This window comes from Megachile rotundata, chromosome 15, assembly GCF_050947335.1.
Source record: "Megachile rotundata isolate GNS110a chromosome 15, iyMegRotu1, whole genome shotgun sequence".
NCBI classification, from domain to species: Eukaryota; Metazoa; Arthropoda; class Insecta; order Hymenoptera; family Megachilidae; genus Megachile; species Megachile rotundata.
In genome coordinates this window covers 7,039,662-7,054,359 of record NC_134997.1, presented here as the reverse complement: position 1 = coordinate 7,054,359, position 14,698 = coordinate 7,039,662, and the positions used below count along the sequence as shown (strand labels likewise).

Here is a 14,698-nt window from a genome sequence, read left to right as displayed (position 1 = left end):
ATATAAAAAACAGCTCTGTATTACATTTATACAATTTCCAAATTTAAGAAACAATAATAACTGACAGAAATAAAAAATATCAAAAGAACCTTTTCATCAAAACTATAACATACCAGATTTTTTGTCTCGACCAGTAGAAGCTGATCGTACTCTAGAAGTTGGTTTCATTGACCTTTTAGTTGTATTTACGTGTGATACTCTTGGAACACTAGGAGGTTTTTTAGTAACTTTTTCTGTATTATTTGTTCCAACTGGTACATTAAAGGCTATCAAATTTCTAGCTGCCCGACCTTCTTCTTGTATCAATAACCTTACATCAGCCATTTTCAATAAGTTGCTATAAAAAGAAATAATAATTAAATAACATTTTCTTATTTTCTTGTTTAATATACAAAAACAGTGTAATATGAAATGATGGAAAGGTAATACAATGCATAAAACATCAAAAATTAAATTCTAATGAATCATTGTTTTCATAAGAGAAATAACAAGCATTTGTTTATCCTACATACTAAAATAAAAAGTTAAAATCATAGTAAGTTTACAAAGGTAAATATAATAAACAATTGACATTATTTAATCATTTTATACCAAATTTAAAATGAAATGTTTAATTAAAACCATGAGGTTATAGTACTGTCATCTACATTTTAAATACCACAAAATAAAAGACACTAAATATCTGTTTAAATAAATAAACAATAATATATTAATAATCTCACTATCAATTAGTTACAATATAATCAATAAATATATTTGTTTACACAGTCAATTTATGTCATCATTCTATAAAATCCAAGTAATAATGGTATCTGCATATTTAATACAGAAATTACCTTTAGCGTAATAACAATTACAAAATATTAAAGAATGATTGACTACAAATTGTTTTCAAATAGCGAGAACTTCGAACTGTCATTTCAATAGTAATACAAAACATTTTATGCTTCTTGTAAGTTACATAGCAGTTTGTTGGTTGCCCTGATAAGCCTAGGCTATATTGTTAGAGTAACTAGTAGAATATACTAGCTCTAGTATATTACTGCGGTGGAAGAAGGTTAGTAATAGAGTTACTAACCCAATCATTTTCTTTAGTATAGTAAGGGATTTAATTTTTTCTGTACTCTATCGCTATCAAGGTTTATATTCATTGATATAAAGTATAAGCTAATAGAGTAACTAAGAGAGAAAAATAGTATCTTCTTTCATTGATGAATTCTCTATATACTTTGAATATTGACATATTTCAGTTTTCTCCAAACTATGTAATGAATTCTAGTATTTTATTTATATACAAAATATTTGTTCAGGGGTTTATTTATTATCCTGCATTTTGTACTCATAGCATATCCCGTTATCCATCTTTGAATAGAGCATGTCTAAACAATAGTGACTGGTGAATCTTCGTACTGCGCTAGATGCTTTATCAGATATTCAATGGAAACTAGGCTTTACTTTACCAATAAAGGTTACAAATATATGTATAACATTACCGCATTAGAAAATATAAGTATAGTTTCAAATTGTACCTAAAAGCAATATTAACTAACAATTTTTCTTTTTGATTAAAGCTGTTTACATAAATGAATCATTTTACTTTTCCTTTATGAATCACGTTAATGAGTTTGATAACCGTAAATACTTCGTATGTATTTTAGCAATATACTCTTATTGCAAGTATTTTTCGCAGTATTTGAAAGATAAGATGAACAATTATCTTCTTTCAGCTAATCATGTAAGAATAGCTGTGGAGAAAAAAACAAAGAAAAATGTATCTTACAATAACAATAGTTTATTTTTCATACACTTTTTGTGTACCAAATCATTCAATGCATTTGCAAATCATTCGATCATCTATATGTAAAAAATATTGAAATGAAAACTATAGTCACGATGAAATTACATAAATCAGACTTATTGTACATATAAGAATTCTTCGATTTTATAGGTTGCATATGAAGTAATTAAATTTAAAAACCGTCATATAGTTCAAATGCCAACGATAACCAACATTTCTCCGAGAAATTGTTAAATTGGTTTACGCAGTGAATTCGCGTGCAGCGCCATCAACGCGTGATAAGATGAATCGTGAGAAGCGGTTGCGAGGGCTGTAATACACATTTATGTGTGGAAATTTAATTAACGCTTCGCCGTAGTACCTCTTTGGGGTTGCACCATAGATCCCAGACAGATTTTTGAAATCGGCTGTAAAGCCGATCACCACGGTACGCAGAAGTGCTACGAAAATAAAATTAAAAATCAATTTCGAGGTTTCTAGAAGAAAAAGCCATCCGAAAGGCGGAAGATCTGCCAGACTTTGCGGGCCGACGCGGGGATATTTTCAGATAATCGTACGTATTTTATAGTTGAACGTAAACTAGTTATATTTCTAACGTTCTTGTACGATCAGGATACTTTGCACGGTTTAGTTTTGTACAGTACGTGACCTGGTGCATGTATTCTTTGTTTACGCGTATGCAGAGGTTTCCAACAGCTTTGGAGGTTGGCCGTGATACTGGGGAGAAAAATGGGAATGTTAACATACCGTTTGTTCTCTGAACGATTTGTTTAATTTCACTAGTGATCAAAAGCGTTATAAAAATTTGTATCGAACCTTTTGTTGGTTGTGTGTGATGGTAGAAATATTTATTTCGCTGATACATGTAGCGTGACAAACTGTCATTTAGCGGTGAACCATTAAAATTATGAAAGGAATTTGTAATTTCAACGTTTTAGGAGTTCTTACAGTGTATATTATGTCTGTAAAAATAAAAGAAATCATTCTTTGATAACCTACATTTTCGTATGTTGGTTATTTGTAAATTGTATTGTCTTGTACGTCTCTTCATATGTAATTAATATTTTATGATAAATTTACTGACAGTAATATGTTAATTTTGTATTTATCATTAGATTTTGTTGAGATCTTTATGTAATGTGTTTGATATATTAACTCTATAATGGTATAAGTTTTGGGTGTAATCATTAACAGTATAGTGAGGAACAAGTAACCTACATAACTTTTTCTAAATTTCTTTCTTTTTTAATCTGTTACTTTATACCTTAGATAATAAGGAAAAGATCAATGTATACAATTTTTAAAGTTGATGGATTTATGACAGATAAGAGTACTTTCGATACTATTAAAGCTGCAAAGTTCGTAAAGAAAACGTTAGTTGAAGTTACGTTAGGATAACGGGTTTCTTTGGAATACTGTTGTAGGGATAGAAATAATCTTATGTAGTAAGGTACACGGTAAAATAGATTATTGAAGATATTATAAATAGTTTTCTAATAACATTCTTCCATTTGCTATTTTACATCATCATTGCATTTTTATTGATATTTAGTGCCATTAAAATCATATCTTTATCTTAATTATTTAATTAAAATAAATTTGTGATGTAAGCCATCAATGACTATAGTCATGAATGTGTGTATGTAAAACTTCATTATTATGAGCGAATTACAGATGTTTATGCATTTATGTTATATCGAAATAGTGTACATGTAAATGTAAGGTAAAAAGATCTACAGCCAATGTATATGGTCATTATACGATTTACATATATTTTTCAGATTTTGTTACGTTATAAATGCATAAAAATCTGCAGTCTAATTAGCAGTTTATATTATTTGTTTGCTATCACATTGGTTTTAACCCTTTGAGTGGCATTGCAGTATTATCGTATATGTATGATCAGATTGTGTTTTGTCTAATTTTTCATCAACATATTTTTAAGTTATAAATACGCAGCATCATATCTAAGAAATCGAAGCGCAAAGTTTGTAGCTCTTTAATTAAAATAAAAATAGTTTACAAACATAAACAATTTGGTATAATGTTTCCATATCTTATTATTTGTGTCTAACTCATTGCATCATTATGGTTTTTAAATGAAAAATTAATCAAAAGATGTATGGATTATTTTTTTTAGGGGAGTTTCAGAAAATATGGCTGCGCTACCACGGAGGATTATCAAAGAAACACAAAGATTAATGCAAGAACCAGTTCCTGGTATAAGTGCTGTGCCAGATGATACAAATGCTAGGTATTTTCACGTAATTGTAACTGGACCTGAAGATTCACCATTCGAAGGTGGACTTTTTAAACTTGAGTTGTTCCTACCTGAAGACTATCCAATGTCTGCTCCTAAAGTTAGATTCATTACAAAAATTTATCATCCAAATATAGACAGGTGATATACACATTTACATATATTATTTCTTATAAATTTGTTAAATTATTTGCATTTAAATGTTATATTATTTAATATTATTTATGAAATAATTTTTAATGTGAAGTATATCCAAAGCTTAAATTTAATTGATGTATAATACGTTTATTTTATTTGTATGACATAAATTGTTTCTTACATAGATTGGGCAGGATTTGCTTGGATATTCTCAAAGATAAGTGGAGTCCTGCTCTCCAAATCAGAACAGTTTTATTGTCAATACAAGCGCTTTTGAGTGCACCAAACCCAGATGATCCTCTGGCAAATGACGTAGCTGAACTTTGGAAAGTAAATGAAAGTGAAGCAATACGTAATGCCAAAGAGTGGACTCGAAGATATGCTATGGACAACTGATCTCAGATCATCCATGATGAAAAGTGACGTTACCCCTATCTTTCCGAGTTTACCGATCACTTTACCCGCACCAGCTGCGTACCCTGCACCTGTGTCCACAATTTTGCTATAAAAATAATAAAAGTTTTGTAAGAGTAAACAGAATGAAACTGTATTTTCTATATTGCGGGGAATACAAAGATGTCGTGTTTAGATTTCTTCAACGATTTATCGAGCAGATTTGTAAAGAATCTTCTGATATTGAGAAATATCAATTGTAAGAAGATTTCCTTTTCAGCAAGAAGGTATAATTTTAATGGATTACTAGTTTTTACTTAAAAAAAAACATACCTTTGTAGTAAAAGTAAGTGAATGTAGTATATTGCGTAAACGTTTCTTTCTTTTTTTTATATATGATTACAGAATGGCTTGTGCAATCAGTAACTTATAACCTTTATTTCGGTACCTTTAATGTATCCCTAAAGACAGAAATAGTACCGGGTGGTTCATTATATTATACTAATATGATTATATTTTCTGTATTTCATAATGTCTACTAACTGGTTGTCTGATAATCTTTAGGTATTTATGATTTACGCTAGCATACCGTGTTTGAAGAAAAATATGATATTTGAGATCGTGATGGCATTTATTTATAATTAATCATTCTAATTAGTGTGCGTATTGAAGTATTGATACCATTCGCAAATGTAATGTTCCATTTTTAAGATGTATAGTTATTGTAATATCATTTATATATTGCAGGACTTTATTTATTAGCATATTGTAAGATAAAACGTGCTTCTCATTCATAGGAAATTCCAGTTGTTTCTTGATCACAACGCAAACCATTTTACTCATGATTATGTTAATTTACGTTTTTATTATGTAAATACATACAGCTGAGAAAAATGTTTCCTATCTACTACTTTTATTTTTTGTTATTTTTTTTCTAATATAAAATTCATCCGGGAAAATATTTTTTTGTGTAATTTGTAACATTTTCTGCAGATTGAAAAATTCTTGACCGTGTACTTATATGTCTTGGAAAAAATTAAAAGCGAATAAATATATGTTTCCTAAAAACATATATATTTAAATATTTCTTTTTAACTATTGTTTTCTTTTAGTATTTAAAATAGATTTAATAAATAAAATTATGCAGGAAAGAAAACTGACAGTACAATTTATGAATTCATTCATGCTACATCCTAAAAGCGTTGAACTTGATGTATCTGTAAAACATGTTTAATTATTAGAAAATGATTTATGTAATATATTTCTTTACAGAAAAAATGTACAACATAAATAATTACAAATTATTGAAAAATAGAATTTAATATCTAGCAAATTAGGTGTAGAAATTCTGTTACAATGTTAGTTTCATGTATTTATAAATTTTATTAGCATGAACTTTTCTCCATGGTACAAATTGCACAGTTTTAAAAATACTATTCATCTGTATTGATAGTAAAGCTTTTTATACTCCTTGTTTTGATGATTCATCGACACTTTTATTAAAGAATTCGAACAACCAGTTGGTATGTTTGTGAATCTAAAGCTTGTATTTGTATATTTTAATGGAAACAACAATAAATAATGAAGCATAGATTATAAAAGGACACTGGGATCGGTTACGCAAAAAAAAGAGGGAAAAAAATATCTGTAGATAATTTGCAATAATAAAAATATTATTATAAATGTGTTATAAAGCAATATTAAAATGCCAATGTATTGCTGCCAATTATTAAACATGTAATTATTTTGAGGATATACAAAAGTGTAGGCTAGTTAGATATAAATACGTATAAAATTTAGCCGAAATTTTCTATTGAAAAGGAAAAGGTACAAGCAATAAGCTTTCCTCGAATTTAAAAGTATATACAGTTTTCAAATATATTTTGACAAAGTTCAGATGGTTAAGCACTTTTATTGTTAAAAAGTTCGAGTAAAAGTGAATTTTTTCATTAGAAGGGCACAGAATTGTTCGTCATTGATATTTTAACTTCAATGATTTGAATCCCGAAATAAATAGATTTCCCAAAAAAAGTTGTTCTTAGCGTCCAAAAAGAATCCACTTTTCAAGAAAATTACTCGATGAATCAAACTGACAAACATGTAATGAAAAACAATAGCTACAATTTGTATGTTTTAAATTAAGATTCGTTACTCAATGAAAAAGGAAATTAAAGTTGGTTGCATTTAATAACTTGTTCTAAATCCGATACAACATTTAGTTAACAAATTTTACTGTAATATTTATTTCCTACAACTTTTATTTATTTTATACGAAGGATATTTGCGTTAAATTATGTTTGAAAGATTGTTTTAAAAAACATAAGAATCTTCCATAACTTGTTTGAAAAACTTGTGTGATAAATACTGCAAAATAGATGCCACAATTATTGAATTAGATTCAAAATTTTACTTTACATTCCTTTTGCCAATATTTGTTAAGGTGTGATGTTACATATGTATATTTATTCCCGTTACCTCTGATGGTAAATAGAATCTCCTGGGTAAAAGTTTCGTGTAATTTACAGTAAGTTCTATGCAAACTTTATTGAATGTGGAAAGGTAAATAAAGTAGAGAATAAAGTAAACAAACGTGTTAGTTCTTCAACGATTTTAGCTGCGTTTTACGAAAAATCATTTGATTGCTAACGGACGGTATTTTATTGACGATCATCGACAACCACACTTCCGTTCTTACCAGTTCTCGGAAACGCGTTCAATTTTTCATTCAAAAATATTTCATTTCTATGAAAATATTTGAAATTCATTATTTCATTACATTTTAATTTACACAGTTCACTGTTCACACAAGACATTCTATAAAATTCATCAAATAATCGCAATTTCAAATTGCAATATTTTCCATAATTAAACACAGAAGAACGAATATGAAAAGTTTATTTAATATTCTACTTTTTAGTAGAATACTTATTTATTATTATTTATTTAATATTCGACTATTTCATTCATGCTTTGGTTAATTATTTCCGTTGACAGCATATCAACTTTTAATTAATACAAATTACTCACCCAGGAATTTAATAATAATTAAAAGTACATTTTTTGTTTGACAGGCAAGTTCCGACTCCTGTTACGGAGCCAGTTTCTAATGGTGACCATAGAGAGAGCTTCTGAGGCCAGCTTGGTGTTTTCTCCCTTGCAGGTATCATTTAGATAATGTTTTCTTTTTTCTCCATGTATAATTCCAGAAGAGGACTGCAGTATTTCTATTAAAGTTTCGCTAATTATCAGTACTTGGAGCAGTTTAAGAATATATGTCGACTTACGCATGTGCTGGAGGTTTCTGGGTGCACCTCCTGCTCTCCTGACCACTTCTGGCTTTTTACTGTTAAAGTAGTAACTACAGAAATTTCTTATGGTAAAAATGGTAAAATTTATATGAAGGAATATAGTTATTCAATATGATTTTTTGGGGGTTAGACTTTTAGTTGTGATTGGGTACTGTATAAAATAGATTTTGAAATATTGGGAATGGGTCAGTTGGAAATGTAAGAGCTGGATTTGGGGATTTGAGAAATTATAGATGTGGGAATGTAGAAATTTGAGAGGTGGAGATTTGGAAATTTAAGGGTTGATTTAGAAATGCAGGAATTTGAGAATTGGAAATTTGAGAGTTTGGAAATTTAGAAATGCAGGAATTTGAGAATTGGAAATTTGGGAACTTGGAAATTTAAGGGTTGGAAATTAAGAAATACATAAATTTCAGAATTGGAGATTTGGGAGTTTGAGAATTTTAGGGTTGGAGATTTAGAAATGTAGGAATTTGAAATATGGAAATTTAGGAGCTTGGAAATTTAAGGGTTGGAGATTTAGAAATGCAGGAATTTGAAATATGGAAATTTAGGAGCTTGGAAATTTAAGGGTTGGAGATTTAGAAATGCAGGAATTTGAAATTTGGAAATTTGAGAGTTTGAAAATTTAAGAGTTGGAAATTTAGAAATATGTAAATTTCAGAATTGGAAATTTGGGAGTTTGGGAATTTAAGGGTTGGAAATTTAGAAATATGTAAATTTCAGAATTGGAAATTTGGGAGTTTGGGAATTTAAGGGTTGGAGATTTAGAAATGTAGGAATTTGAAATATGGAAATTTAGGAGCTTGGAAATTTAAGGGTTGGAGATTTAGAAATGCAGGAATTTGAAATTTGGAAATTTGAGAGTTTGAAAATTTAAGGGTTGGAAATTTAGAAATATGTAAATTTCAGAATTGGAAATTTGGGAGTTTGGGAATTTAAGGGTTGGAGATTTAGAAATACAGGAATTTGAAATATGGAAATTTAGGAGCTTGGAAATTTAAGGGTTGGAGATTTAGAAATGCAGGAATTTGAAATTTGGAAATTTGAGAGTTTGGAAATTTAAGGGTTGGAGATTTAGAATAATGTAAATTTCAGAATTAGAGATTTGGCAGTGTGCAAATTTGAGAATTGGATGTTTAAAAATTTGGGAATTCAGTCATTTAAAAATTATAAAATTGATCTGTTAATATGAGTACTTAAATATTTGGAAATATGGAAATTTACAAATTTGAGAATTGTAGATTTAGTGGACTTAAGAATCTGAAAGTTCATAAATTTATCAGTTGAATATTTGCAAATAGAATTTGAGAATTTAGCAATTCAGGATTTTAAAATTCACCAAAGAGTTAAATCCCCAATTGTAAATAAAATAAAATAACAATTGTATTTAATCATTGGAAATTGAATACAAAAGACTGAGAACTAATGTTAAAATTAAGTCAATTCCATCTTCAGCATATACCAACAAAAACACAGCAAAACTGAATTCATTAAAAGCTACCAAAACAAAGCTAACTTCATTAAAAGTTACCAAAACAAAACTAAATTTATTAAAAGTTACCAAAACAAAACAAAATTTATTAAAAGCTACCAAAACAAAGCTGGGTTCATTAAAAGTTACCGAAACAAAACAAAATTGATTAAAAGTCAATAAAATTGACTAATTAAATAAGCATAAAAAATAAAAACATATTTAATGATTTTACCACAATTAATTCTTAAGATCAGAATTAAAGAATGAAGAGTTGTCAACAAGGGCGATTAAAATGGCTTGCAGCTTAATCAAATCGTCCTGCAAGTTTCTCAGAGGTAACGTGGCCGTACTCATGAGAATTCGAACGTGGTACGACTACATCAGCCGTCCATGAATCGCAATCCACGGCATTTCACAATTTACTTAATAGCACGACCCCAGAATTCTGATAGCCATTATCATCCTGCGTGGCGGCCTTGTTATTCACCTCGTAGCGCACGTTGAGTGCTCAATGTATCTGCACGATAATTAGAAACTACGTTAATGCCCTGTATAATGTTATCCAGGCGATCTACTAACTCAAAAGCATTTGAGGATACGCTTATCCCCGCAGACTTTACGCGATACGCAAAACAAAAAAAATATGCAACTAATTCTTTAATTGAACTTGATTGAGGAATACGTTGTGGAAACTTCATAATTAATAATTTTATGGATATTGGTTTTTTAATTATAAATCGATTGATAATCGATCAGAAATCTATCAATAATTATTTATAAATTGATTGATATTTGATGAAAGATTAAATCAGAATTATTGATAAATTAATGGATGTTTGATAGAAAAGTAATCAATAATTATTCATAAATTCACTGATGTTTGATAACAAAATTTATCAATAATTATTGATATATTCATTGATATTTGATAGAAAATTAATCAATAATTCTTGATAAATTCATTGATATCTTATAGAAAATTAATCAATAATTACTGATAAATGTATTGATATTTGATAACACAATTAATGAGAAGTTATTGATAAATTCACTGATATTTGTTAAAAAAATTCATCGATAATTATTGATAAATTTATTGATATTTGATAACAAAATTTATCAATAATAATTGATATATTCATTGATATTTGATAACAAAATTAATCAATAATTATTTATATATTCATTGATATTTGATAGAAAACTAATCAGTAATTATTGATAAATTCATTGTTATTGATAACAAAATTAATCAATAATTATTGATAAATTAATTGATATATTGCTAAATGTTATTTGATTTAATTACTAATAACTTCATTAATATTTTATACAATCTTGACCCATAATTATAAATAAATTAAATGATATTTGAAAAAAGAATATTTATTGACAAATAATGGTCAGCCTCCATGCTTCTTATTAATTGTACAGTGTATTTCTTCGGCGCAACGACATAAAAGCACAAAATGCCAGAAACTGAAGCTCAAAATTAAATAAAAATTATACATATACACAACGAACCTGAATTCGCTGCAGAATATTATCAAAACGAAATCCTCCAAGGATTCAATATTAAAATCTCCGACAAAGTAATAAAAACGTAATTTAACCTAAAAGTAGAAAGCAGCACCTTCCTTAGGGGATTTAAATTCTCAAATTAGCCGAGGAAGTTCTCGAATTAATCATCGTGCATCCGAGAGTTACAACACGATCAATAAAATATTTTCAATGGAATACGCATAAGTTTCTCGAAGAGGTGATGCTATGTTTCATTCAGGATTTTATTTGGTTCACGGGTTCGACGTATTGGCACATTGCTCTTTAATCTTATTATAATTTCAACGCTGGCAATGGCGTTCCAAAGTGTCCTCCTTACCGTATGACCAAAGTTTTCGTGAGCGAGGAATCGATATAAGAAGGACAAAGCGGGTCCAACAACGCGGGGAACAAGACGGAGAGCTCGGTTATTGGTACGTCACGATTAATCGCTTTGGTTGGCCCTCGTATAATTAAATTAAACTTCTCAAGAATCTCACTTAGCCCCGTAAACGAGGGTCCAATGTGTTACCGATTCCTACAGCGAGAATTCCCCGCCCAAAGGAACTTAGGGCATACATCAGGGCCGGGCCACTTGTTCCGCCACGAAATCATCCAGCTTTTCCTTATTCCTGTCCTTGTCCTTTCTTTTCAGGATACTCGTTCCAGCTTCTTTCAACCGTGCCCTTCTCCCGCAACTTTTCCACAGCCGGAACATTAATAGACCCAAGATGAAATACCTTGCATACCGCCTGCGACCATTCATCGCTTCTAATAATAAAGAGTTTGATGAATATCAACGGATATGGACGACCTCCACACTTCGATTTTTTATCGTTTATTTAAAGTAATTAAATTACTTTCACGGATTCTGGAAATCATCGCCTCTAATAATAGTTTGATGAACATCAACGAATGTGGACGACACTGAAGACTTCGATATTTTTATCTGTTTGTTAATTTCACGTATTTACTTTTACTGATAAAAGTATTGTATGGACAGTAATTTTTGGAAATTTCCTTAACATTATTAATTTGAAATAATAATTGTCATGTTAATATCTGAAGCGTTGTTTTTAGTAAATAATTGTTTAGTGAAATTTTCAAATTTATATTTGAATATGTAAATCAAGGTTTTTAATATTAGTTAACATTATTAAGTATTAGTTTATTGTTCATGTAAAATATGTTAATGTCAGGTTAGCTTAGTTTTAGTCACTTTACAATACAAATAGTAAATAATTGTTTAGTGAAATTTTCAAATTTATATTTGAATATGTAAATCAAGGTTTTTAATATTAGTTAACATTATTAAGTATTAGTTTATTATTCATGTAAAATATGTTAATGTCAGGTTAGCTTAATCACTTTACAATACAAATAGTAAATAATTGTTTAGTGAAATTTTCAAATTTATATTTGAATATGTAAGTCTGATTTTTTAATATTACTTTATATTATTAAATATTAGTTTACTGTTCATCTGAAATACGTCAGTGTTAGGTTAGGTTAGTTTTAGTCAGTTTACAATACAAATATGTTATGGCAAAATTGAACAGTGTGAGAAATTCAGATCAGGCTAAATTATATTGTTAAATTGTATTGTTATAGTAAGATCATTTTAAGAAAAATGTACAGAGATAAGTTATACAAAATAAACTCTGCATTATTATAATTGATAAATCAGAAAAAATATTGTGATATTTTAAAATGTTTCTTTGAAGATTTTGTAAAGATTCTGTAAAGATATTTGTTATGCAATGCATCTCTTGCACAATTTTAATTATATATGCATATGTAAAAATTACATTTCTTTATAAAATTTCAAAAATCTTAAAACTCTTAGAATTCTAAAAATTCTAAAAATTTTAAAAGCCTTAAAAATCTTCAAATTCTAAAAATCTTTTGAAAATCTAAGATAACGATTAAAATATGGCGAATAATTTACCAGAAAATATAACTACGTCTACAAAAAGAATATAAATCTGTCGATACAAAAATATAACCATCTGCTATATCAATTTGAAGCTTAAATAAAAATAAATTTGATCAAAATGATTGCGGACCATATTTTTCATGAAAACTGTCTAGTTATTAAAATCTGACACGACTCGATAACAGTGCCGTAAAAAAACATCTATATTATATCAGTTTCAAGCTTAAAATCCAATAGGAACGATCGCATAAACATTTCGATGATATAAAATGGCTGGTTGTTAGTTATAGCAAACTGATTGATTTCAGAGCGTATAGATTTTAAAGTACATAACAATTTTTATTCAGGTTTTATTTTGTAGTAAATATGTACCGAAATATTTATTATGCAGTTCTTTATATGTATATGTTTTCATTCTATTTTTAGATTTGTTAATTATAGTAAATGAACTATTATAAATTAGGGATGTTTCTAAATAATAATTCTAAATTATTTATTAATTTTAGATAATTCTAAATAATCTTGCATTGCTTTTAAATATAAGATTACAAGCGACAAATTTAGTAAACAAAATAACATTAAGTGTAATTTCGAACGAAGTCATAATTTAGCAATAAATATTTTCTAAAATTTTGTTGTTGTTAAATGTAAAATTACAAGCAAAAATTGTAAAGGGCACAGAATAATTTAACTAACTACATAGCATCTAAAGAAAATAAATAAAAGCGTTTTATTTATACAATACGCATCTCCCAGCAAAAGTACAATTATCTACAAATTGAATTTCGCGCCAATAATTAAAAGATGGCGCCCAACCTATCTCGCTCCGATAGCTCCATTAACCGCCCAGATAACCAAACCAGTCATTAAATCTGCAGAAACATGCCTTTATCCGACAAGGTATCAAGAACAGTGATGAAAAGTATCCGCATTTCTCATATCAGTGTTTCGTCCCGAATCGGCGTCCACGAACGGGCGAGTTTCCATTAATTTCAGCGGCGTTGTTCTTATTGTTTGATTAAAAGTTGGTCTTTTTTCAGCGGTACATGCGCGGCTTGAAGTCCGTGGCCTCAACAATTAAGGCCAGGATAAAGCAGCGAAGGATAGGCATCTTTTGTTCGCGAATTTCAGAAGCATAACAATACAGAGTCCGCGTTCGCCTTCTGTCTCCGCATAGTTTTCCATTTCGCCTCTCTTTGTTCCTTTAACATTCATCCCATGATTCTCTGTTCTTGTCACTGTTGAACGATAGTCGGTGTGCAGTTAACTGCGGTTCGCTTACCTTTATGTAGGAGACCGAGCCCCGAAGAGAACACCAGGGCTCTGAGGCCGCCCAGACCGAGGCAACACGAACAACGCAACAGGCTCTGTCTGACACTCGCGAAAGTTAGCACTGCCAATTTTCCGTTATTGTTTTGTTGCTGGCTCTGTGCATGCGGCCAACCATGCGCAAATCAAAGGCCCAGCTTGCCACCGCTGCTCCCAACGATTTGGGATTCAGAGTTGCGGCTTCTACGGCAGCCCGCGTGGAAACGCAACGATGTCTTCGGGCGAAACGAACGTTCAACTCAAGTTTCTCTAACTACATTTTCCTGCTGAAATAATTTAATATCGATGCTGGTACTTGGACGTGCGCTCGTTGTTCAGACGTTCGCCTTGGGAATGGGGAGAGATTATTCACGTGTTTGTGGCTTTTTATCTTGGGGGAGCAGGATAGAGTTTGATGGGGGATGGACGGAGTTTTATAGTTTGGGGATGTTGGAGGTTGGGAGGTGGATTGTGGAGGATAGGGTTTGGGGGTTTTGAGAATTTATGAATTTGGAAAATTTGGAGATTTGAGGGTTGGATA

The 14,698-nt window shown here is 29.7% G+C and overlaps 2 protein-coding genes and 1 long non-coding RNA gene across 7 annotated transcripts in view; 2 read left to right on the top strand and 1 right to left on the bottom strand.

Annotated features, from left to right (window-relative positions):
- ssp3 (short spindle 3) overlaps window positions 1-1,018 on the bottom strand; it is a 45,953-nt gene extending 44,935 nt beyond the window's left edge. For 2 of the 4 annotated variants that reach the window (XM_076540652.1, XM_076540653.1), the window contains exons 1-2: window positions 837-1,018; window positions 114-337 (exon numbers count right to left, since the gene is read on the bottom strand). In XM_076540652.1, coding sequence (XP_076396767.1) covers window positions 114-324 — 211 coding nt within the window. In that variant the 5' untranslated portion in view covers window positions 325-337; window positions 837-1,018. The remainder of the gene's footprint in view (window positions 1-113; window positions 338-836) is intronic. The other 2 variants (XM_012288695.2, XM_012288693.2) reach the window with 2 other exon arrangements.
- A 1,007-nt stretch (window positions 1,019-2,025) lies between these two features.
- LOC100875718 (ubiquitin-conjugating enzyme E2 N) lies at window positions 2,026-7,178 on the top strand. 2 transcript variants are annotated; one of them, XM_003704761.3, is made up of 3 exons: window positions 2,026-2,351; window positions 3,939-4,199; window positions 4,382-7,178. In XM_003704761.3, exons 2-3 carry the CDS (start codon window positions 3,955-3,957, stop codon window positions 4,590-4,592), a joined length of 456 nt encoding a protein of 151 aa, XP_003704809.1. In that variant the 5' UTR covers window positions 2,026-2,351; window positions 3,939-3,954; the 3' UTR covers window positions 4,593-7,178. The 2 variants fall into 2 exon arrangements, with proteins under 2 accessions (XP_003704809.1, XP_076396769.1); XM_076540654.1 differs by lacking the exon at window positions 2,026-2,351 and adding an exon at window positions 2,456-2,502.
- A 3,243-nt stretch (window positions 7,179-10,421) lies between these two features.
- LOC143265945 (uncharacterized) lies at window positions 10,422-12,968 on the top strand. The gene is made up of 2 exons (XR_013040717.1): window positions 10,422-11,347; window positions 11,569-12,968. It is a non-coding gene; the product is annotated as an uncharacterized LOC143265945 (long non-coding RNA).
- The last annotated feature ends 1,730 nt before the right edge of the window (window positions 12,969-14,698 follow it).